The sequence below is a fragment of the Protomyctophum parallelum genome (assembly GCF_964188405.1).
Source record: "Protomyctophum parallelum genome assembly, chromosome: 16".
Classification (NCBI taxonomy): Eukaryota; Metazoa; Chordata; class Actinopteri; order Myctophiformes; family Myctophidae; genus Protomyctophum; species Protomyctophum parallelum.
The window spans coordinates 13,822,551-13,848,074 of NC_139711.1; the positions used below are offsets into that span (position 1 = coordinate 13,822,551).

The 25,524-nt window shown below is 44.1% G+C and overlaps 2 protein-coding genes and 1 long non-coding RNA gene across 3 annotated transcripts; 1 reads left to right on the top strand and 2 right to left on the bottom strand.

Annotated features, from left to right (window-relative positions):
• The first annotated feature begins 3,492 nt into the window (after positions 1–3,492).
• On the top strand, positions 3,493–13,042 carry plp1a (proteolipid protein 1a). The gene is made up of 7 exons (XM_083785316.1): positions 3,493–3,597; positions 8,100–8,286; positions 9,430–9,586; positions 9,950–10,118; positions 11,129–11,202; positions 11,296–11,361; positions 12,511–13,042. The coding sequence occupies exons 1-7, from the start codon at positions 3,594–3,596 to the stop codon at positions 12,589–12,591; spliced, it is 738 nt and encodes a 245-aa protein (XP_083641442.1). The 5' UTR covers positions 3,493–3,593; the 3' UTR covers positions 12,592–13,042.
• A 2,681-nt stretch (positions 13,043–15,723) lies between these two features.
• On the bottom strand, positions 15,724–17,089 carry LOC310873046. The gene is made up of 2 exons (XR_014570447.1): positions 16,969–17,089; positions 15,724–16,735 (listed from the first exon to the last, which is right to left on the bottom strand). It is a non-coding gene; the product is annotated as an uncharacterized lncRNA (long non-coding RNA).
• A 734-nt stretch (positions 17,090–17,823) lies between these two features.
• Positions 17,824–25,152, bottom strand: rab9b (RAB9B, member RAS oncogene family). The gene is made up of 3 exons (XM_083785344.1): positions 25,099–25,152; positions 20,864–21,139; positions 17,824–20,177 (listed from the first exon to the last, which is right to left on the bottom strand). The coding sequence occupies exons 2-3, from the start codon at positions 21,011–21,013 to the stop codon at positions 19,713–19,715; spliced, it is 615 nt and encodes a 204-aa protein (XP_083641470.1). The 5' UTR covers positions 21,014–21,139; positions 25,099–25,152; the 3' UTR covers positions 17,824–19,712.
• Positions 25,153–25,524: the final 372 nt, after the last annotated feature.

The following is a 25,524-nucleotide window of genomic DNA, read 5'->3' on the forward strand; positions in this document are numbered from 1 at the left end:
CACACACACACACACACACACACACACACACACACACACACACACACACACACACACACACACACTCTCTTAAAGATCATTCACGTGATTGATGCTCATGGAGGGAAGCCACACATGCATTGACAAAACTATACTTTTATGATGGCTATCAGTGAATAAGTTAACATTAGCCGTGGTCATATTTGAGATGCCATGTGCCCCTGGGGCTATACACCGCCCACTCCACCATTTTCGGATAATGCTGTATTGAATGTGGCTTATGAATATCAGCCAAATTTACATAGAAAATAGCAAATCATCATGAAACAGGACATTGTATTTTGAGAGATGAGGGAAAGCGGGAAATGAGAGCGATAAAGAGGGAAATGAGAGTGATACCACCCCGATCAATCGAATCAAATTCAACAGCCACCCCGTCACATCTGAAAGCCTTAATCAGCTGCCACAATAACACAACATACATTGATTCATATGTCAGTCTCCTTCCATCCAAATGATCCAATAGCCAAAAACAGTCAATGAACATGATTAATTAGCCTTGAGGTCACAATAAACCAGCAATAGACCGCAGGGTCAGGGCCCTCCCACCCGCCCGCACAGTGCAGTAAAGTATGTCCCTCTTTTATATCTTTTTGTCCTCAGCTTCGTCCCATAGGGTGTGGAAAACAAGCAAGTAGAGTCAAAATATGAGAGCCATAGACAGAGTAAGACAGAGGTACGACATTGAGGTGACAGAAAACTGAGCACTCGGGTGCTGTTCATGCAGCCTGGACAGTGACAAGCTGGAGTTTGAAATACATTGCTTTCAACGATTTTAGGCATGTGTGCAAAATGACAACTGTTTTAAAGTATTGTACAGTGACAACTAAAGTCTCTGTAATGTAATGTTGTACTATTACTAATTTACTAATAACAATCTAAAATAAATGGGATTTAAGATCATTAAAGCTGGGCTGTTGCCTGAGTCCAGTGCATTCTGCCAACGTCCGGTCCAGGACATTGTCACTCTTCTCAATGCTCTTTGCCAATAGAAGTCTATGTAGAAGAGCTGCCATTGGACTGGCCCTATGAAGTGAACAGAGTTGTCGTAACTTAAACTCTGTCTTACTCTATGGCTCTGCAAAATTAGCCTGTCTGAATTTTCATTTTGTTTCACTTAATGGTAGCTACTGCAAAATATGAGCCCACTGTGAATGAAAAAAGCAGCCTCCACACACCACGCTAATGTGCAAAAATCTGATTTTGATCCGATTTTTTGCAGTGTGTTGAATGTGCAGAGGCTGCTTCTTTTCATTCACTTGGTTCCCTTTGGCTCTACAGCCCCTCTCCTTAGTCCTGAGTTTACCTTTGGCTCTACAGCTGAGCCTGGGGAGGCTCAGCTTGGATTTCATTTCCAGGGGAGCGGGTTGAAACATTTTCTCTTTGACGCAATTGGTCAGAGCTACTGTCAGTCAAAGGTCTCAAGCATTGAAAGTCACTGTACCAAAGCCGGCCCATATTGCATACCGTGTCCCGATTGGCCGCCCCATTTCTCTGGTGTAGGAAATGGGCGTACAATTGAGCCTCTCCAGACCGTAATCCGCCGGCAGGCAATTTATTTTTGATTTTTGCCAACGGCTGATTCGGTCTGGTTTATTAACCAGGCTACTACAGCCCCTCTCCTTAGTCCTGAGTTTACTGCCAGTTTGCCAGATGAGCTGTGTTCCCCCCCCCCCCCCCCCCAAATCCACATCATCATAACACAATGACTGACAGGCAGCAAATAGCAGATCAGCAGGGTTCCTACCTTTTGCAGTGTGGATGTCTGTGCGATCCATGTCAAAGTCTTTGATCAGTTAGCTATTAAAATATAGAAAACAGATTAAATTGCGTTTGCGACAGCCAGGCAATACAAGGTAAAGCGGGTCTAAAGCAATATCCACGTTTGGGGAAATGAACTATATAGATGTATCTGTAGCAAAGTCTCTCCACAAAACCTCTACACTCAAAATACTACTGAACATCAGCAGCAGACAGTAGCCTTGTTGTGCTTGTGTAAAGGGATAATAATAGCCTAGATTATTCAGGAAAACCGAATAAATGAGTGTTTTGTAACATCATTTGAGAGAATTTACCTGCGAGCAATTCCCCAAAAAGCCACGGAGCTCGTATGTCCCACACTGGCAGATCGACATGGCATAACACTCCGTTGTAGATTCATCTGTCTGCGGTTTGTGCTTTTTCGATCCATGCCCACTTTATAAACTTCTGATAGCCTATGGAATTGGGTCCTGGGCAAGGGACATGCTTTTTGTTTGGCCTCAACATGATTAAATATAGATTCCGCAAGCAATGCCAAGTTGGCTTGATCTCTGGTCAAACAAACAGGCCCCATTTTGCCAGTCTGTCAAAACCATCAAAACGCAAGTTACGCAACATAACAGGCAGCTAGCCATGGTTTCACATGACGCTCGACAGTCACGTTTGGGGGCTACGCAATTTACACAACACTACAGCGTACAGCCTACTTTTTCGACAGACGAATATTATCCTCTCTGTCTCCCCCAAGATAATCTTGAACGCATAGCCTTATTTAGCCACACAAAGTGCATGATCTATTATTATAGGTTATGGTTACCCTAGTGTTCAATGAATTCGTCTTCCAGTTTCAGCCTAGATTTGTTTTCTCACGGCTGCGTGATTAGTCAGACCCACTGCGCAGCTGCACTCTAATCACCTGCCATCATAGATGTTTTTGATGAGCAATCCGTTCACATTATGTAGTGGTAGGCGTAGGCTGTGCCAGCTGGCCCTGAGAAGAAAATAGCCAGGCCATGTGTAGACTAGGCTATAGCTGGCCTACTATAGGCTACTGTCAAATCGGTAGCATAATTATTGTTTTTTTTTCTTTATGAAACGAACCCCTATACTTTGAAATCCACGACATCTCGTACTAGACTTCTACGTGATTATTCTCAATATCACATTTCATTCCTGCTTATTTGACCGATATTTCATTCTCTCACTGCGTCGCCCTGTGAGTGCATTCATCGATCAAAAGTGCAACAGGTCTTCGATCTCCTGGCTTTGTTCCTGAGATGTGGCTCTTCTCTACCATGCCTCAGTCAGTGTTCTCACTGTCCGTATAGGCGACACATATACGCAGGGAGGCATCTAAAACCAAAGGAAGACCAACAACATCATCGTTTTATTCTGATATTAAAGTGAGTGACGAACAAGAAGACACTGCGGAGGAGGCTCACAAATAAAAGACCAGAGTGACTGCATGTGTATAAATGACTGATGCTGCTGCACGCACGCCTACTCACAATAGACTATAAGTAAATTTCAGCAAGCCCACGAAACCTTGACCTCTTCATTATTGTCCGCCTTGAACCCGAGCCCGCAGTTCATTGAAAAGCAACATTGTTTCTTTAAGATTGGACTTGCAGTCATCAGCGAGTCTGTCCATTGTTGTTGGGGGAACAGAGACGGAGTTCACATTGATATACGGGGGCCGAAGACGACTTGCGCATATTATTTATCATCAGTGTGCGGAGCAGCTGCAGTTGGACGCAGCGGTATAACAAGAACCTGAACGCATACCTCCAGACATGGGTGAGTCCTCCTCTAATAAAAATCTACCTTTTAGTTTAATTGGCTTTCTGTTTAACTTGATTGCCCACTAAATAGGCTGCTCTGTTTGTAACGTTTTGCTCTGATGACACAGCGATATGAGTGTGCCACTGCCAGCTGAATCAAAAGTTATGTATTTGAGTTTGGACTGGAGAATGGAGATCGGCTATGCTCCTCCACCCGGCATTATGAGATTTATTTCATGCTTGAGATGGCAAGGGCCACTTTCAGAGGAGCCCTGTCGCATTTGCTTTCAGTCGCAATCTCTCTCAATTCCAAAGGGCAGCACTGACTCCGCTGTGCATTTTTGTTCGGAAAAGAAATGTGGCCTACATTTGTATTTGCCAGAGATAAAGCATGAGGCCGCTTTGAAAACTGATTTATTCTGCGGCTTCCAGGTCTTATTTGTCATTACATTGAGTTAATTGGTACTAGATTGGCATTGGCTGTATCTCAAGAGCATGAACAGTAGGCTACGTCAGAACTGAGTTTTATTTATTGTTTTATTTATTTTTGCATAATTGGCATGATTCACTAGCTTGTTTTGTCACATTTTCGTACAGCTAAATTAATATGAAATGGATGTCCTGCTCTGCCAACACTTTTTTACACCACCTCAGTTGGCATAAGCGATTCCGATCGTGTAATGTGATTATGTAATCTGGATGACAGCCTGATCATACATTGTTATATATATATATATATATATATATATATATATATATATATATATATATATATATATATATCAGCCCCCCCCCCCCTCTCAATCTCTCTCTCACACACACACACACACACACACACACACACACACACACACACACACACACACACACACACAATCTGTGGGTCAACTCAAAACTGTAGGCTAATGGTACCAGCCACTACCAGTCTACATGCCACTACTGTGTGTGTGTGTGTGTGTGTGTGTGTGTGTGTGTGTGTGTGTGTGTGTGGTGCACTGCACATGCATGTTGATGGAACACAATCACACTGTTTGTTTACATTGTTAGCTCTCCTCACCATAGTCCACCCTAATGTCACTTCTCCTGTTGCTCCCAAAAGGGTGTGTGTGTGTGTGTGTGTGTGTGTGTGTGTGTGTGTGTGTGTGTGTGTGTGTGTGTGTGTGTGTGTGTGTGTGTGTGTGTGTGTGTGTGTGTGTGTGTGTGTGTGTGTGTGTGTGTGTGTGTGTGTGTGTGTGTGTGTGTGTGTGTGTGTGTGTGTGTGTGTGTGTGTGTGTGTGTGTGTGTGTGTGTGTGTGTGTGTGCACAGCAGCATTGAGGTGCCAGATCTGGTCTTTGTGTGTGACATTGGTGGCCCTTGTATCCCCACGAAGCCTCCAGACAAAGACCGTTGTCTCCGCAGTCACAAAAGCAGCCTCTTTCTCTCTCTTTCTCTTTTTCACTGCGTCTCTCCTCCGTGACCTTCCCCCCTTTTCTCACACTCTGCTGCACGCTGGGCAGCCAGTGAATAGAGTCGGGGTCAGAACAGGCACATCCCCATGCCCTTGGCTCTTCTTGGCATCCATTCAAACAGCACATGACCGGGGCGAGGGGGGGGGGCACCAAGCACACAAGACAGCTCTACTCACAGCAGCCCGCCCGCTGGCTGACACACATTACTTGTAAAACGGGGGTTCTCAAAAGTTTTCATGTCAAGGATCCCCAAATCTCACTTGCCCTGATGAAGACTGAAACATGTTGGCGTTTTAAACTTTAAAGTACCCTGATTTCATATCTCTTTTTTCTTTTTTTACTTTTACTTTTTTTAGTGCTGGGATCGCTCCTCTTTCTTGTGCTATAGTCCCTTTGATCCTGGAAGCACCATCCGTAATGAGTTGATTTATTTTTTTCGACCTCAAAATGTATTTGGCCATGATGCCCCCCCCCCCCCCCCCCCCAATATGAATATATTTTGTGTAGCGAATGTTCCGCCCAGATGCTAGGGCTCAAGTGTTTCAAGTTCTGCAGCTGGTAGTATAGACTATAGAGGGTATGCGCATGCATAAAGTGAGTGGGAATGTGAGTGAAAGTGAGATTAACGTTGTTTAATTCAATCAAATTCTGTTTCGAAGGCCATAAAGTATTTTTTTTGCCACTTAGTAGGCATTCCCGCATAACTTCCGGGTATGATGATGTCACATGCATACCCTCTATTAGTACAGTAGTGGTTCCTTCACCTTTTAATGGTGTCCGGAATATGAGTGGTTCTCAAAGCGGGGTTCAAGGACTCCATGGGTCCTTGAGGGCTCCATGGGTTGAGGGGGTTCCAGGGAGTTCCCTGCAGCAAAATTAGGAATAGTTTTAATTTCACTAATATTTCACTGCAAAGTTAGCCCATTATTGGATAAGAAGAATTAATATTCATATCATAGGGTTACCACCTGTACTGTATTATCACCACTTTTTTGAGGGGCACTCACTAGCTCCTCCTATGTCCAGCTTTGAGGGTTTATGTAAACATTGAATGCCATTGATAATGAATGGCCAGTTTTGAGTGTTTGTGTAAACACAAACATTATGTAAACACAAACATTGAAGACAAAAGTGAGGACGTAAATTGTGATTGGCCGGAATGAGATGATGTATGATGATAAGAGCGGCCCTCACTTCACACAGGTGTGATTTTTGAGGGGCGCTAGCCCCTTCTATAAACGGCTTTTGTCTCCAGACGTCTCAAGATTTGACATTGACATTGACAATGAAAGGGGAATTCAGGTCAAATGTCCGCTAAATCTTTTCCCCACACGTCTCAAGATTTGCCATTGAGTAGGTCAAAATTCCGCTAATATGACGTAAATTAAACATCAAAACATTAAACGCCATTGACATTGAATGGAAAATTTACGTCATATGTAAACGAGCAAATCAGCTAACCAATCACAGGCAACAGGCATTCTGATTGGCCAGTATGAGATGATGCATGATGATGTATGCTGACAAGAGTGCCTCACTTCACACCACACAGGTGTGATTTATTTTTCCCTTTACATCAAGTAAAGCGTGAGAACTGATACTACGTGCGTCAGATTATTTGTGCTCACAGTTTTTTAAGGTGATCTATTTTTAAAAGTGAACAGAAAATAGACGCCTCTATACCTCCTAGTAGTGTAGAGATAATGTTTTAGAATTCAGTACAAAAATCTTTTTATTTTTTTATACATTTTTATCCCACGATTTTGTAACCCAGTTTTCTTTTCACCCAGTGCCAATTATCTAATGTAATCCTGGGCGCTACACTTCCTCTGCCAACCTGGGGGGGCAGCGGACTGACCTCATGCCTCCTTCTATGCATGAGGAGTCCAAGCTGCTTCTTTTCACCTGGCAGAGGGGAATTTCCCCGGCCGGACATAGCGTGGAAGGGACACGTTATTCCGACCAGTTCCTTTCCCCTCCACAAAAATCTAATCCAACAACAAAAATCCTAGCGATCCCTGAAACATGATCTATTCAAATGGTCTGGTCTGCGGCCTAATGCGTATCAATTTGCGAGACCTTAGTGTGAACATGTGTGAGACTACAGGCTGCGCCATGGTAAATGCTCCGCCAAATACTTGAAATGTCCTTGCAAAATCATCTCATCCCTTTCCTGTCTGTTGGATTCTGGCTGCCATCTATGCAAAGTCAAGTTTATTTCTATAAAGACAGTTTACCAAGTCGCCACGGCGAAACGTCTTCATCAATGTCTTCATCGTTATGCTAACATGCTGTCTTCATCAGTGTAGTATGTCAAACTCACAGATTTTATAGTTCATGTTAAAATAAAGAATAAGAAGGAGGTGCTTGGGGGAATTGGATAAAAGAGGCTTAGCAAAAACATATAAAGTTCAAAATGCTATTATAGTCTTACTTATTCTCACACTAGTATCTAATAATAAACTCATGCTGTAAGGAGTATTGTAGTGTCTTAGAGCATTATCCTTCTGTTGAATCTCTGTTGCTCAGTATAGGAACCAACCCACCTCTCTATGCATGAAACTGATTTCAACGCATGGGGCTCTAACCCAGAAAAAGAAATCCCTTTAAAATAAATCTATTTTTAAGCACTGCATAGGGAACAGGGCCAAGGCAGAGATATGAATTATCCATGTCCCCGTATAGTGTGTGTGTGTGTGTGTATGTGTGTGTGTTATCCATGACCCCGTATACACATGAATATATGAAAATGCTCCTCTGTGTGACTGTGTGCGCACATGACATTCCACAGGTTAACGGCGGTGTTGTCTAAAGTAATTAAGTACATTTACTTAAGTACAATGTTGAGGTATTTGTAATTTACTTGAGTATTTCCAATTTCCAATACTTTGACTTCTACGCCACTACCTTTCGGATCCAAATATATTTATTTGAAAACTTTAGTTACTACTTACTTTGTAGATTTTGATTATTTTTACAAAACACTAGACCGGTTCCCGGCTGTCGAGCACCGAGTCTATTTCTATTTTCTATATTATACCACTGGGCGTTAATTGTTTGTTCACGCAGGTTGCTATGACTGCTGCATGCGGTGCCTGGGCGGGGTGCCCTACTGCTCGCTGGTGGCCACCCTGCTGCTTTTCTCCGGCATCGCCCTGTTCTGCGGCTGCGCCCACCAGGCTCTCACGGAGACGGAGAGGCTGATCGAGAACAACTTCGCCCGCAACCAGCAGGACTACACCATGCTCGCCTACATGTAAGTGGATGTCGACTCGTCGCCCGCCGAGGAGACCCTGCCACGTTTTCACCCCCCCCCCCGGTGCCAGTCCCAGCGAAGGCTACGAGTACTACTACTAGCTTGTCAGTTAGTGTCTCAGGTGGTTTAGATTCTTTGCAACCCCCTCTATATGACCAAGGCCCCTTTTCCACCAGAATAACTTTGGTTCTAGAACTGGTTCCGGTCTAGCTTTTTGGAACCATGGTGCTTTCAAAGAACCGGCGGCCATCTTTTGGTTCCAGTTCCAACTTGAACCAATTCATTTTCAGTGGAAATACTCTGAACTGGTTCAATATTAGGCGGGAAAAAGTAACTGAACCGGTTCAACCCTGGTGGAAAGGGGGCCAAAGTGAGAACCCAATCTAAGGTCGCCGGTTCGGTTCAATTCCCCGGCACCGACAGCAGGAGGCCATGTATTCCAGTTGTTAACTGGTCAATGGAGGGTGGGTGGCTGGCGCTACATGCTACAGTGCTCCAATTCTGCCAAAGTGCCTTTGAGAACGAGCCACAAAGCCTCAGTGGTGCTGAGTTGTTGACCTCTGTGTAAAAGAGTATAAACCTAGCTGTAGTAAACTGTACCTATGATCAGGAGGGAAAAACTCTTCCTACTTCCGGGCCCCTTCCCTACTTTTTTCACAGGTGTTACTGATGATACTAATTATAATTAATAATAATAATACTAATAATGAAGCTTTATTTGTATAGCACCTTTTTAAGAGCAAGCCACAAAGTGCTTAACAGAAAATATATAAAAACAGCATGGATTAAAAAGTACAAAATACAAGATACAAGAAGTCAATAAAACAATTAAGGCTCTGTTCCATTTAGTGTAGTGGTTCTCAAACCTTTGAATTTCAAGGACCCCCATAACTCTGAGAGTGTAGGGTACATTTGGTTCCATTTGTACACTCAGAGTTACAGACCCGTACGGGGCCATTTGGAACGCCCTCAAGGTGTTTCCAGTGAGCATGCACCCTGACTCTGTTTGACCAGAATGGAACAGAGCCTTCATTAGTATCATCGGTAACACCTGCTGTGAAGGAAGTGTGCATTAGAGCCCATTGACAAATTATTTACTGTATTTGATCACGTTTGTTGTTCTTCCACCTACTCACTCACCAGCATCCAGTATTTCCAGTACATCATCTACGGCCTGGCGTCCTTCTTCTTCCTCTACTGCATCATGCTGCTGGCCGAGGGCTTCTACACCACCAGCGCCACCCGGCACACCTTCGGAGAGTTCCGGAGCACGGCATGTGGTCGCTGTCTCAGCTCCTCGGTAAGAAGAACGTGGGAGAAGTTGCTCCGTGTCGCGTTACTGTGGGCCGGTGCCGAGCTCCAACACTAACGAGGCATTTAGATACGATTAGGAATGCAGATTATATTTGGGGACAGCTGGCTCGCGCTCTCTATGACTCACGGGGGGAGAAAAGATGGGAGAAATTAAGGTTGAGTTTGATTGTTGGTGAAGATGTCGAAGCACAATTATTATCATCAAGAAGAGATTAGGGCAAAGAATGTGATTGTGACGGGCGGCGTGTGGGCCGTCAAGAGGGAGTGTGCTGGACTGAATAAAGGCTCCTACTATGTGAGTCAGAGCAGATGTGATGCCCTGGCATTTCATTGCTCTCTGTGTGTACAGTTCATCGTGGTGACGTACATACTGGCCGTACTGTGGCTGTTGGTGTTCGCCTTCGCCGCCCTGCCCGTCTACTTCTTCTACAACATGGACGCCACCTGCCGCACCGTCGACGACCTGACGGAGACGCCAGCCAGCATCAACCAGCTCTGTGTCGATGCCAGGCAATACGGTAAAAACTTTGATGATGGAGAAGGCCACTATATTTCCACACTCACTCCAGAGGGCCACTATATTTCCACACTCACTCCAGAGGGCCACTATATCTCCACACTCACTCCAGAGGGCCACTATATCGTCACACTCACTCCAGAGGGCCACTATATCGTCACACTCACTCCAGAGGGCCACTATATCGTCACACTCACTCCAGAGGGCCACTATATCGTCACACTCACTCCAGAGGGCCACTATATCGTCACACTCACTCCAGAGGGCCACTATATCGTCACACTCACTCCAGAGGGCCAATATATCTCCACACTCACTCCAGAGGGCCACATCGCATATAGTGTCTGGCAGAAACCTCTTATCATGCATATTTTTCTCTTTTCTCGTAAATGAATGCCCTACCTACCTCATCATGTCACACAAAAGACAAAAAAAGGCAATATCATTGTAATACTAGAAGTAATTTACACAGGGTCATGTTTCCATACTTGGAATTGTAATAGCTGAAATCAATAATATATCCGTATTCGGATATTGACTTGGGGGGCCGCATAAAGTGAAGGTGGGGGTCGCATGTGGCCCCCGGGCTGCCAGTTACCCATGTATGTGGTAAAGGATGAACTATTGTTTATTTTTATCCATGAATCAAACGGCATCTTTCTTCCTACATCAATGGGAAATGAGACGTGGTTCAATCATGTATGCCTCTAAAGGAACTAGCTGGTCTTTGTCATATCAAAAACGCAGCCTGCGCTCTCGAAGGAAAATGAAAGGGTTCGAGATCATCACATGAAGAAGCAAACAAGGCCATTACACAAAGGTCACGATGCAACATGTTTTGAGCTTGCAGATCAGCTATTCTGTGTTTAACACCAGCATAATATGTAGAAAATTGTTAGATGGGCTAATTTTGAGATCTTTCCCCCTTAATGACATGCCCAAAACGGGGATGCCAGAGTTCATGTTGTTAAGAGATGGAGATTATAAGTGGTGACTTTTTTTTATATACAGGACTACTGCCTTGGAAAGCAGTGCCAGGGAAAGCTTGTGGAATGGTCCTGTCTAAAATCTGCAAGACCAGAGAGGTGAGCAAGACGTTCTGACATCAACCTAACGTGACATAAAGCCAAGCGGTCGTCTTTGCCGTCACTGACCCTTGAATCTCTTTCCCCGTACAGTACCGAATGACCTACGACCTGTATGTTGCTGCGTTCGCCGGCGCGGGCGTCACTTTGCTGGCACTGGTGAGTGACTCTGGCTTTAGGCCCAGGGCCAGTGTGGCCACTGGCTCAGCAGCACCGGTCCCAGGGTACAATGGTGTTGTGGCCCGTGTGACCGAGTGACGTTCAATGTGTGGGCGGAGAGGCATCTCCGGCCTGCATTGCTGATGAGCTCCACACCATCGGTCTCTGTTCCTCATCTCAGCTGATGCAAACAGCTTAGGGGGCCGTGACCACAGAACGTTCTTTTTTTTTAGCTGCCAATGCCTGCTTGCCAGTGCCTTTCTATAATGCATATAGACTCAAGTCTGACGACAATATCGGTAGAGGGCGCGAATCAACGGGTTCATGTACTTTTTATTTGCATTGTAATCCCCATAGTGGGATTTTAACTGTGTTTGAAAAATAAACATGTCATCCCGGCCGTTTCACTCATATGGATATGAAGAATCAACTGACTGAGAGAGAACTCAATTTTTACTGCTGCTGAATTAGTTACATTTTCACTAGAAACAGACAGTCAGTCACTTATATATGAGTGACTGACTGTCGCAAACGATACAGACACCTCCCTGACAATAACGCAGAGACAGCTTGTTTATTTTTGGACCACAATGCTTATATGAAACGATTTTGAGATGACCCCATGTTATTCTCCATAGATAAATTACTTCCATTAAACAGGGGATGAGCGAGTGACGTCACGACTGCTGCGCTCTATAGGATAAAAAACGCAGGAGCGCTCCTCTTCCATGGTGTTTTTATAACGCTTCAAGCTGAAAATGGTTCAGGTTTTGGAGAGGAGCTGCTCATCGATGTCACATTTGATCCGCCTGACCTGTGTCTGTCAATGTGGTCATTTAGGTTTAGGGCCTGACTTTGAACTTTGAATAGCACAACCCTGAGAAGTCTGTATTTACCATCATTATAGCTAGGCGGTTTGCGCTAATAACGCAGGTGACATGAAACGCTTTCTCTGGACGAGCCCTATTATTAATAACTGCTGATGGTTCTCCAGCCAGGTGGATGTTGTGGCCATTAGACCTTCACGCTCTATTACAAAAGCCGTTGTATGGAAAGAATCTGATGTCTAAATTGATATTAGTGGACGAATTGTCTTATTTACTGTCTTGTTTTCTACATCTCTCTCTCTCTCTCTCTCTCTCTCCATAGCTGACCTATATCGTGTCGACCACCTATAACTTTGCAGTGCTGCGAATTCTGGGCAGAAAGGGCGTAGGGGCACGGTGTTAGGCTCAGCAGCTTCCTGTTCACTGCGTCCGTCACTACTGCACATCAAACACACAGGGACCCAAAGGGACAACAACACCACCACTTCCTGTTTACTGTCTTTCCTGTGCTGTTGACTTTCATCATCACCATGCTCTCCCTTTTCCCCACAAGATTGCCCTTTAACTTTCTATTTTCTTAGCACAGTTTGTTTAGTTTTTGTGGAACGATGTTGAAATGCCAAGATTACCACGTTTGTTTTTATTTTTACAGTATTTTCATGGTGTGCTGCTTTTGGGCCTTTGGCTTTTTTTTATTTCTTTTTTTTTTACCAAAATGTTTGTAAATATGAGGTTAGTATATATTTGAGCTTTCTGTCAGTCCAAACAAACATAACAGTCTCCTAACAAAATAACACAGGTGGGGCGTTAAAAGAACCAATTTATTTTTGAAACTCATGCACAGCTCGAGGCATTTGGGGGCGGATGCAGGGAGGGAGGGAGGGGGGGTTTGGGTGGGATTATGATCACCATGGCTACCATCCCTCACATCTGGTTGCTATGGTGGCAGACTGCCGTGCTTTTGCAGTGTCACTCTGACCTCAGGACTATTTCTCACGGGCATGAGAAAAGCCTCAACAATGGCCCGCTTTGAGGGGGAGCTGTCCCAGGGGTCATATCGCATGTCAAGGGAGAAGGACAAAGAGGGTGTTAAGTCTCAAGGTTCAATACAAACCTGTGACAGCAGCCCTCCCCCCAAATAAACAACAAACAAAACCATGCATACTGCTTCATGACAACTAAAACCACTTTCGCCTTGGTGTCCCTGTTTTGGGCATGTCATTCAATGCAAAAATTGGTTGAAAATAGAAGACCTGCAAGGCCATGACGCATCGCATCGACGCGTCACGCGAGTTTACCCATGAGCTAGATTCAGTGGTTAAAGTGAGCCTCGGATTGAGAGGAATGAATTTTTTATATTCGTTTCTAATTGGTTTCTTTCTGACAAAGGGGACTTCCTCGTTTAATTAGTTTATATTGATCTAGAATGGTCTGAAATTGGTTCTCTCATAATTCAGAGATGGCTAAAGTGGTCCTTATCTATCAGCCTTGTGTTAATTGACCTAAAAGCCACCAGTGCAATGTGACTCCCCCTGCTGTTGCATGCATGGCTGCGCTTTGCTGACAGAGATAGGGCTGCTCTGTTTAGTCTAATTCTCTTAGGAATTTTTCGGGGTAGTTATTGTATAACACTTTAAAAAAAACTTTATGTAGATAAAAATGTATTAACAATTGTAGATTAAGTAGATTATTCAATTTGGTGAAAACCTCACCCTGCGGCGAGGGTCGGTAACTGTGAATCGCCGGTTGGCAGCGTGTTAAGCATTTTTAAATGCGTTTGATAAATCGTTGATACTAAAAAGATTGATCTTTGTTGGTATTTATGCTGTGCCTCCAGACATATGCAGTCTTTTTTTGTTTGTTTGTTTTGCTTGTGTGTATTCTGTGCCAGCGTGGGTGCCTGTGGGTTGGCAGTGTTAATAAACAGAAAAGCCATCTCTGGCTCAGAGCCATGTGTTTGGGGGACTCTGTGTTGTGCAGTGGTGGAAGAAGTACTTGAAGATTTACTAAAGTAGCAATACTACATTATAAAAATTACAGGACTCAACATTTTGAGAGATGAGTAAGAGTACAAACGTAATTGCAGTACCAAAAGTAAAAGCACTCGAATGTTTGAAATTGTCCAAACATTTTCAAAGGTAGCAGATCTACGTGCTACAGCTACCTCCAGTGGAGTAGAAGTAGAAAGTACTGACTCTTTACTCAAAGTGCAGTAAAAAGTACCACGAATAATTCAGCAAATGTGCTTGGTCACCACTGGTGCTGTGCAGTCTCTCCTTTTCTTTTCTCGTCCAACAGGTGCACAGTTGCATTCAGCTGGCAGCCGGCCATGTGCATCTGAAGGTACGGAGGAAGCGAGCGGCCAAGGAGCACAGGAAGGTCTGGGCGCTGTATGGAAGCCCGCAGAGCGAGCGAGGAGGGGCCCTCCGCTCTCCCTACCCGGCCTACCCTGTGCCCCTGCACTGCTACCTGACACCACCCTCCTCCTCCGAAGCTCTCACTCACTCTTTTGAACTCGTGTCACCCTCCATCTTGAGTCTGGAGTCCGACAAACGGGACTGAGGCCTCACTCACACCTTCGCAACAGACTGATTGTTGTATACAAAGGGTGTGATACATCTTGCCCCAATGCATTTCCAATGGAAGTCACATGGTTTGACACATTTGTGTTGTATGAGGGGGAGGGGGGGCAGTCGAAACACAGCCGAAAGCCATACAACAGCTTGTAGTCCAAAATGTTGTATCAAACCATGTGACTTCCATTGGAAATGCATTGGGGCGGCCATGACACTTACATCTTGCTTACATCTAGCATGCATCAATGTTGTATGCTAGATTGAAAGGTGTGAGTGAGGCCTGAGTTTGAGAGCCATTCAAATGCAGCCAGAGTATTATTGCTTTGAGCACAGTAGTATAGTGCACTGGTTCTCAATGTCTGCTCTACGGACCACCAGCAGTCCAAGTGGACCCTTACAGGTAGAACTCTGGAGTTGGGTTATCCCCGGGAGTGCACAAATGGAACCAAATACCAAATGATTTGGTTTTATTTGTGCACTCTGAAAGGTCCACCTGGACCCCTGGTGGTCCCTGAACCCTATTTTGAAACAGCTAGTGGTATGTATAGTATATTTTGTTGTGCACCAGTTACTCATTTCATTTTTCCGTTGACCATTTTTTTTAATTGTCTTCTGATGTGAAGTTGTAGGATTATCCCAAGGCAGTTAGGAACTTTTGTCTCCTGTTTGTTTATTTTAGTTTTTTTAATTAAGCCCCATGAATATTATTAGAGCTTTCTTCCCAAGATACTGTGCTGTATTTGAGATTTTCCTTTCCTCCATTGTTAGCTAGTATCTACTCAAAGTCAAACCATATCAGAGGACACAGACTGATGTACAATATCCGCAAAGACTTTGTCATTACCATTCTGAGTAAACTTTTTTTTTCTCTGCCTATAGGCCTGATTGGTCAAATAAAGACAGTGTTAGCAAAAGTGTTATATGAAGTCATGCTGTTGTAAGCACAAAACCCACAGACATTTGGTACGTTGCATGTTTTATTTGTCGTACAGTATTGATACACCGGTCTGTAAACACAACCAAGTCTTATCCTCCGTAGTGCAAAACGAGGAAAGAAAGATCCATATCGGATCAATAACATAATAAAGGGATGCAGCTTTCCTCTCGTACCACTTCAAGCACAATGATCAGGGGGGGAAACACTGGGGTGGGTTACTGGGTTAGGGTCAGTTTATAGTTGTATACAGCATTCACTAAATAAATGCCTTTTGTAAATGTATAAGCCATTAGAGTGATTAGGCCAAAGTATGTAGGGGTTTTGTCTTACATTCTTTGAAATTAGTGAGAAACATTTGTCTAAAACAAATCATCTGACATTGTGATTTGGTTAGTCAGATTAGAGAGCAACAAAGGTAAATACATAGCTTATTGTACAGATTCTCAGGCATCATGTTAACATGACTAGGTCAAACAAATGCTTTAAAGCTACATCTTCGACAGCAAGGAAACAATAGTAGTAGTCTGTATGACACGGTAACAAAATTAACACAAATAAGATCAACGTTCAGCCCTCATTTTCCCTCCAGAATGATGAATGCAGGCGAACAGCCATTTCCTGATCAAATGCCCAGCTGAGTTCACAGTTATCAGATCCTTACAATGTGGGTACCTCGACTCAAAACACTTTATGAAAACCATTCATAGGAACACTTATGGACCCAATAAGGCCACTCTAAAATGGCCTTGAAGAACCAGAATACAAGTAACTGACAACGGTTGCTTCCACTTTCACAGTGAAGTCCTAATGAATACAATTCGATTTCAAAAGGCAGATATAATCTGACCTCAGACTCTTCGAGATCATATGAGACTAAAAACAAGTATGAACACATCCGTAAACACAACGAATAGAAATAAAAACTGAAGTGGCTTTTTGGTAGACACATTACCAAAATACTATGGAAAACAACATTTAACCACTTAATCCCTTGCGTCTCTATGTTGGACCATGTTAAATTGTAGACGCCAAATCTCAAATTGGGCTAGTTTTCCTTATTTGTTGTACAACAAAGTGCATACTACATAGGGCTCAAATGGTTAATGTTAAGCACTTGAACCCCAGTATTCCTATTCTGGGGGGAACATCTGCCAAAAAAATTGACATACAAGCTTACACCGCATTGCATCGTGAGCTTGTAGATCGCCTATTTTTGGCAAAGAGATTCGGTGTAGACAGGGGGGGGGGGGGAACACAGTCCAAGTACAGTTTTATCTTAAGTCTAGACTAGAGGGTCTAAGTGGTTAATAATACCAGTCTGAGGTGTCGCACATCGGGACTACCTCTTTCCCAGAGATTTCTGCCTGATGGGCGTGGTTATATGCCTAACCTTACAAACACTATGCCTAACCATAACCTCACAGAATAACCTCAAAACCACAGCCGTAGGAAGTTCCGGGAAAGAGCGAGTCTCGTCACACATCAGCCATGTTAGAATCCTGAAGCCTTCAGGTTCTTTACAGCAGTGACCTCCAGCCTACAGCAGTAAAAGGTTCTTTACAGCAGTGACCTCCAGCCTGTTCCTGTGGCACTTTAGCGCCTATGTAAATCTGTATGATAAAGATAAGTAGTACCAGTCGTCGTTGACCTGAATGCTCCCCAGCATACAGTACAGGGTATTTTTATTATAGTAATACTCACTGCCTTGTTTGTTTTACTGACCTGCACATGGACACGGAGGAAATGGAACAAACAGTCCACATGTTAAGGTATAATTGTATTAGGACTCTGGCCATTTCCATACAAATGAGACCGAATGAGCTAGGCAACGGATCGTACACGGCATAATGTAACTGTTAAATATTAACCCATTCTGACCGGGCACCCATTTTGGTGTCAGCATCATGTTGTGCTTTAGCTATTGAAAAATAGCAGATCTACAAGCTCATATCGCGCCACCGAGTGGCGCGATACGAGCTTGTAGGTCTGCTATTTTTGAAAAATCTAAAAAAACGACTGACATTTTTTTAATCTGATCTCAGGTCAGAATGGGTTAATCAGACCAGTGTGTGTCCAGTGGAAACCTCGTATGAATCTGATCTCAGGTCAGAATGAGTTAAAGCAGAGAAAACAGGCAAAGCTTGAGAACTGGAACGGAGACATCTGGTCAAAAGGAATTAGAAGACAAACTGACGGGAATATGAATGTGCCATGAAGTTCATCATAAAATAAAATAAACACACCCCCGCTTATTAATAACACTTTAAAAAGAGCAGACAATAAAAGTCACCTGTAGGAATACAGATTAATTGTAATTTGTAGAAGACAGGCGATATGCTTCACAAGCAACAACAGGCCTCACTATATTATTATTATTGGTTAATAATTTTAACCACTTTCAACCTGGACTGTTTTGGGCATGACATATGCAAACACAAAAAATAGCTGATCTACAATCGTTGGTACGGCGCGCCACCGTCGTACCAACGAAACATAAGACAGAGCTCCAAGTGGTTAATTGATTGTGAATCAGTAGTAAACAGGCCCCCTCTGATAAGTACCATAACTAGGGGGGTTGAGTGAAACAGCAATGGCCCAATACTGCAGGTCTCGTGTGAGCTCTAACTCTTCGGGTGAAAATCATTCTCCGGAGCAGCTGGGTGGCAATAAACACTTAATGAGCAAACGAATAAGAGGACCACCACAGCAGTTTGTACCAGCCACACCATCGTGACAGCTCACAATTCCTATCCCTTTTAACAGGCAAAAGGTACCACTGCCGCCATCTTCCCTTTCACGTACCACAAATTGTTTATCGTCTCGCCGGTGCCTCCTTGATGCGCGTTCGCCATTACACTGATGCAGTCAGCTCTTAAGGAGCTCAACGCCTGATGGGAACAGGAACTTATACGCGTCACTTACGGGCAGTGTTTGTGGGCCTGTATTGGATTCCATTAGCCCTGCAGCCATGGCTGACAGATTCACTACGAGATAAATTAATGGCGTGCTTAGAGTACCGCTGAAACACTACAAGAATCAGGCAGCTCGGCAGTTAAAACAATACGAGGACTAGGCTTTCTGTGCTACAAGTGTACTGTGCTCTTAAGAGAGATGACTGGGGCACCGTGGACAATATTCTCTGGTCCACGAGGTTAAATGGGACATTAAAATTACTTGAGGACATTAATAACACTCCCGCCCACACACACATACACACACAGACAGACAAGAGCTTAAGCTGGCAAAAAAGAGTGACAATTTTCTTGTGCAACACTGCTGGAAGCAGTTAAAGAAGTGAAACCGAGTGAGTGCCTGTTCCGTGCGACGTACCGTGCCACGGCCGTTTTCATAATCCGACCAACTCATCACCGGCGGACCATTTGACACCATCGTTTAAATCCACAACGTGGTTCAGTCCAGGGATTCTGTTCTCAGCAGCTCGTACCAAAAGAAGACACCAAACCCTCAGCAGGCTCGTGCGGCCGCCACATCTCAGCATCAACCAGAAATGACACCGCAGATCCCCTTCCCCCCCCCCCCCCACCACTGGGACCGATCAGCAGCAGTAGAGTTCTCAAATTCCGTCCCGAAAGCAACCATATCCGATGTAGGGCTGGACCCAAAATATATAATTAGTCGGGCCGAGCCCGACTAAAAAAATCTACTATCCTCCTAAATTAAATTTGAACTGCCCCTAGCGGCTTAACGGTGAGGCTGACGGAAATGCAAGTTGGATGTGTTGGATGCAGCGCAAAGTAACTTTACTCAGGTATCTAGTTTGACGCCATCCGACCTTCCTAGCCTGTGTTATTAAAAGTAAATCGGCGAATGTGGCCGTTTGGTTGTGGCCAATATCTCTGGAACGGAAGGTCCAATCTGCTCAGTTAAAAGCTTGTTGGATGCGTGACTTTGAGGACATTAAGCGCATAATGACATTTTGGGTTTTTCGGCCTAGAAGTATGGTAATTGTTTGGGCCGGGCCTTAATTTTCAGGCCCGTTGAGAACCCTAATCAGCAGCAGGACGAGCGGGAGGGTTTGCGGTTGCCGTGGAGGTCGATGGTGCTGCTGAGCAGCGCATGGTCCATCTGGTCCTCGGCGGCCAGCACCTCGCGGACGGCCGCCTCGAAGGCCGCCGTCACATTGGTGTCGTCCTTGGCACTGGTCTCGAAGTAGGGACAGCAGCCGCTCTCCTCGCACCAGGCGCGCGCCTCCTCGGCGCCCACCTCGCGCTCCTCCTCCCCCATGTCCACCTTGTTGCCCAGCACCACGAAGGGGAAGCGCTCGGGGTCCTTGACGTCCGAGTAGAACATGAACTCCTTCTTCCAGCAGCCCAGGTTCTGGAAGCTCTGCAGGTCGTCCACGGCGAAGGTGAGCAGGCAGCAGTCTGCGCCGCGGTAGAAGGGCGTGCGCAGCGACTTGAAGCGCTCCTGGCCCGCCGTGTCCCAGATCTGCAGCGTGACCAGCCGCCCGTCCACCTGTAGGGTTGTCGCCGTCGGGACATTTTTAGTTGACGATTAATTTATCGTACGAATAATTGCGGTTAGCGGTGTTTTACACAAATGTAAGAATCTTTGAATTTGAAGCTTTTCTAAACAAGAAATTGGCTAAATAAAATGACATCGATGCTTTCCTGGTTTTAAAAACAGTTTGCCTGCCAGGAATTGTTTAATCCAGGTTACTGGCGCTGCTATTTACGACATTCCCGCCTTTTGTTTTATGTGTTTAATCCGCCGTATTGTAATAAATAAAAAGAAACTCTATCTTTGCCGCGGAGATAGACTAGATGGTTTCGTTTTGATGACAAAACCGGAAATCAACACATGCTGTGGGCTGCTAGGGCTTCTGGGAAATTGAGGCCAATGCAAATTAATGGACAACTCCTCATGGAGGAGGCTCTTGTGCTGTGATCGCGTCACCAGCCAAGATGGCGGGTGGTGCGATCGGATCATAACAAATCGAGGGACCTTTTATCGCCGGATCAAAAGCCCAAATAATTCAGCGTATGCTCTAAAGGTAATACAACAATCTCGGCAGCGTAGGGTATTTGATTAAAATGCGGGTTACGCGTTTAAATCAGTCAAACTGTTTTAATGTTTTTAAAAAAGAATTGCGATCGCCTGTGGATTACGTAATAACTGACGGGTTCTACTGGTCGGCCTACCTCCAGGTCGCGGTTGAGGAACTCCACGCCGATGGTGTGGAAGGACTGCGAGTCGAAGCGGTCGGTGACGTAGCGGTTCATCAGGGACGACTTCCCCACGCCGCCGTCACCCAGTAGAATGACCTTCAGCAGGAGGCTCTTCCCGCTCATCACTGCCCACCCGTCAAACTGCCGTCCCGCTACCGCACCGCACCGCCCGCTGGGTTTACCCACCGCTGGGACCACGCACCCCCCCTACACCCCCCCAAGCGGCTGACCAACCACGGCCAATTCAACCTGGAGGAAACAAAATGAGAGACAGAAAGGAGAGAGAATGAAAGAAACGCACAGGCTGGCTTAGAGAAATGGACACCATTCACGGGAGGGCAATTCAAATTTGAAGTTTGCACCCTGTGGCTTAAAAAGGGCTTTTATTTGTTAACATTTTTGACTACCGGTATAACAATTCTGAAGTCGACTAGGAGCCTTTACACCACAGTGTGCAGACTTTAATTTTGAATTGACTAATTGTATGTAAATGTAGGATATTTCAAATAAGGTCAAAGATAAAGGCATATAGTATGGATTGTATACATTTTGGAAATCTGTGTTTGACCAGATAAACCTGCCCTGCCCCCACATATCAAATACTGAAGTCTGTGACATCAGGGGTGGAAGATCTATCCAATTAATCTGCCCCAAGCTCTGTATAATACAGAGACACGTCTTATTGTTATTGCACAAATAATGCATTACATTTAACTGTTAACACTGCAGCAGTAAAAAGTTAAACTAGGGTTCCAGAATATATTTGGTTTTGATTGCCATATGATTGATTGATCGATTGTTTATTTATTTTTGTGTCATGCACACCTTGTGCCCAACCCTCATGGGTTTATAAGACACCATTTCACATTTGCAACTAGAAAAAGTGCCCTTCTGGGCACAGGTCTCCACCAGGATTCTTCCTCAGCCTAGTGGGAATATGCATGCACAGTTTAATCGCAATCGGACGCTGCGTTGAGGAGTTGTGGCGATTTGTACAAAGCGGGCTACTCCTGAAAAGTGTAGGAGCCAATCGTGGCCAATCAGGATGGAATATGAGAAATCAAACAAACCTGTCTTGATCACATGACTATGGAGATCATGTGTACCGATTTGCGTGAAATTTGGATAAACTCTGAAGGAGTAATAATAGAAAATGTGTTTTACATATGTCGGCCTCCTGGTGGCGCTATAAAGAGCAGATGTGAAAAATTCCAGACAAAGGTTTTTCCTTGGCCTCTAGGGAGTTGGCATACAAAGCTATCCACAGATCCGTGCAGTTAGAGGTAAAAACACTTTTCGGCCAGTTATAGCGCCACCTTGAGGCTGAGTTGAAATTGTTCATGTGGCATTTTGTCCTCGGCCTAGTGGGAATGTGGGTGCACAATTTCACGGAAATCACGCGATGTGTTCATGATTTGCAGCATTTTGTTTGAAACTGAGCACTCCTGTGAACTTTGGAAGCCAATCTTAACCAATCAGGATGGAGTGTGAGAAATGTGAAAGACCGGTTTCGTTGAATGGCTAGAGAGACTGTGTACCAATTTGCGTGATGTTGGGACAAAATCTGTAGGTGTACTGTGCAAAAACTAGTTTTGCACAAAGCGGCCTCCTGGTGGCGCTATAACAGGCCGTTCTGGAAAGCAGAGGTTCATCGTTGGCATCCAGGGAGTGTGTGTGCAAACTTTGGCATCGACCGGGTTAACGGTGGCCGAGATTAGCTGCTCACGGACACACGGACGGACACACACACGGACGGACGGACGGACGGACACACGGACGGACGGAGTGCAAAACATACTCTCCCCCCATGCCTTCGGCCTGGTGGAGACAATTACAGCATGTTTTACATTACATAATTTATGCATTTTACAGCATGTTTACATTACATAATTCATTATATTACACCTCAGATGTATACAGAGTACTCTGTCTTCTTTCCCAAGCTTGACAAATAAAATCTGCTACAACGAAAGTCCCTTTGGCAAAACATATCTCCATTTTTACATAGTCATTTAAATCTAGGAAATCCCCACATATAGAAGACATCTTATTAACTTAAGTCATCGTATTTAGAGCAGTAAAACAAAAAGTGAACTTCGTTTTCAATTTCATCTAGATCACAGAACAGACAATATCTCTCATCTTCAGGGGTGGCATTAAACCTGCCAGTCTCCAGTGCTAATGGTAATGTTCCTGACCTTATTTGAGCACAAAGAGATCGTTGCCTTTTGTTTAAATTATACTTCTCATAAGGTTCTACAGTGTATATCTCCTTTATAAGGCAGTAGGTTCGCAACTTAGGTTTGTACCATAGGTCCCTACACCAGTTTTCTTTGTACCTGGAGAACATTGTATTTCTTTTCTTCTGTATTTGTTATTATTTTGAAAAATAAAAAACAAATCATTTGAATAAAGTAAACTTCTCAGTTCATTTGTCCAGGGGTGACCACCTCTAAGATCCCAGTTAAAGATCTTTTTGGTGAGTCTCTCCTCAGACATCTTCACAAGTCTATTCCATAGCCGTATCATTTCGCATTTGTGTCTGATGCTTGGAGGTTCCCATCCCATATCCCCGTTAATTGCTAGCAATGGAGTCAGTTTATGGACTCCCAGAAAGGATCTAATAGCTCTATGGTGCACGTTGTTACAGCTCGCATATTCTCGGCAACCCCAAACACCAGAAGCATAGTCAGACACCGGACATACGCCTGATTCGTAAAGTTGTGTGTAAGCATTGATTAAATGTCCAGTGTTTAACTTTGTTCATGACAGAGCCTAGTGCCCTGCCCGCTGACTGAGCTAGGATATTGACAGCATCATTAAATGTCATGTGCTCATCTAAGTATAAGACAACCCTATTGACCCCAAATTAAACACAACTGAACTTCTGTGTATTGTTTTCTGTCTAAAGTGTACTATTTGGGTTTTGTCCTGGTTTGCTTCCAGTCTCCATTTCCAGCACCAGTCAGTATGTACATTAATAGGCCAATATCAGGTAGTCAGTACAGTAGCTATATACACTTGTGATGTCATTACTTTGCACTGCAGTTCCATTCTGCTACCTGTACAGTCAACTTTTCAGAACTTCTTATTTTTAAGCCACCCTCTGTAACTTTCCCGTTTTATCCCGGATCCGAACTCAGGCCCCTTGCCTTGCGCAAGTGCTGACATAATAGAGCCTGCCTGCATGCTCAAATACGACCACTACAACATTGTAAAACAACGTAATCACAAAATATGATATAGTTGTCTAGATATGGACTCGTAAATATCTGTAAATAAGTTGTCCCTTTTCTTTTGCACTAACTTTTGTGTGTAGGGGGGTATTCTTTAAATAATAACAAACCTGCCTTGATAATTCTTGGTAATGCTTCACTAGATTCAGGGACATTCTGCTGATAGGGGTGAACGAACAACCAAGACCCTTGCTCATTGGCTGGCAAGCTGTGGATCAGGCAAGATAAGTAGGTGATAGTTCCCTATAGTATCACTAGGATCATCTATTCTAGATCTAGACATGGTGGCTTTCCCCACTTCCCATATTTTGGACTGATCATCAACCCATTTGTCAGTCAGGTTTTGTGTAATATACAGTATAATACTAATATAACATTCCTTCAAAATATGAAGGAATTCAATTATCAAGACAATGATATTCAAGGACAAGGATGCGTCTGGACCATAGAGTTAAATATAAGACTGGAGTCTGGACCACAAGCTCAGTTTAGGAGACACCCTTAGAAGGAGACACCCCACTGCGCATGGGCCCAACACAAACGTGTACTTGCTAGTCTTGCTTGTTGTCAATCGTGGCGGTGACCATAACAATTAACCTGATTTGTTATTAACACAATTATAATTGACAAAATCCACATATCTAGCGAGGAAGTAGTTATTTAAAATGCTTAATCTTAGTTTATTTCCATGTTAATTTTTCTTTTAATTTGATTTTCTAGTTACGTGAATCAGCAATGCTGTTTTATAGTCATTAGCTAATAGCAAACAAGCTGCGAGTCTGTTTAACTGTTGACATCTCTGCTGCTCTGCAGCTAGCATCATGCGCTGCAGCGCTAGCATCACCAGCTACCGAATAAGCGGTTAACTTAACAAACAACAGCAAAACAAACATTCGCCCGAGCAAGCACTGCAATTATAGTTCCATTAAAGCTGTGTGATGTAAAGATTTGCTTCATTTGTTTGTTCTTTACCAATAAGTTGGTTGTTGTTGCGTGGCTTCAGTTTCTCTGCATCTTCTGACTGACGGTCCACCGACAGTGTTGCCAGATTGTGTGAGAGAAACAAGCAGCCAGGTCTACGAAAACAAGCCCAAAAGAAGCGAGACATTCGCCATTTACCTTTTCAAATGCATGTTAGCCTATGCATGTTATGTAGCTCTGGTCCTAAAGTCCATAAAATACATAACATGCATAGGCTATTTGAAATGCAAAGGCAAATGTGAACCCATGGGTTCACATTCTGGCAAGTGGACTATGGGGCACACTGGCATAAAATGTTTTCAGATGGGGGTCTGCAGAAAAATATAATAATAATTTGGGGGTCCTTGACTTAAAAATCAAACACTGGTTTAAACAACATTACGAATCAAGCCCAATCAAACCGCAACCCTCAACTAC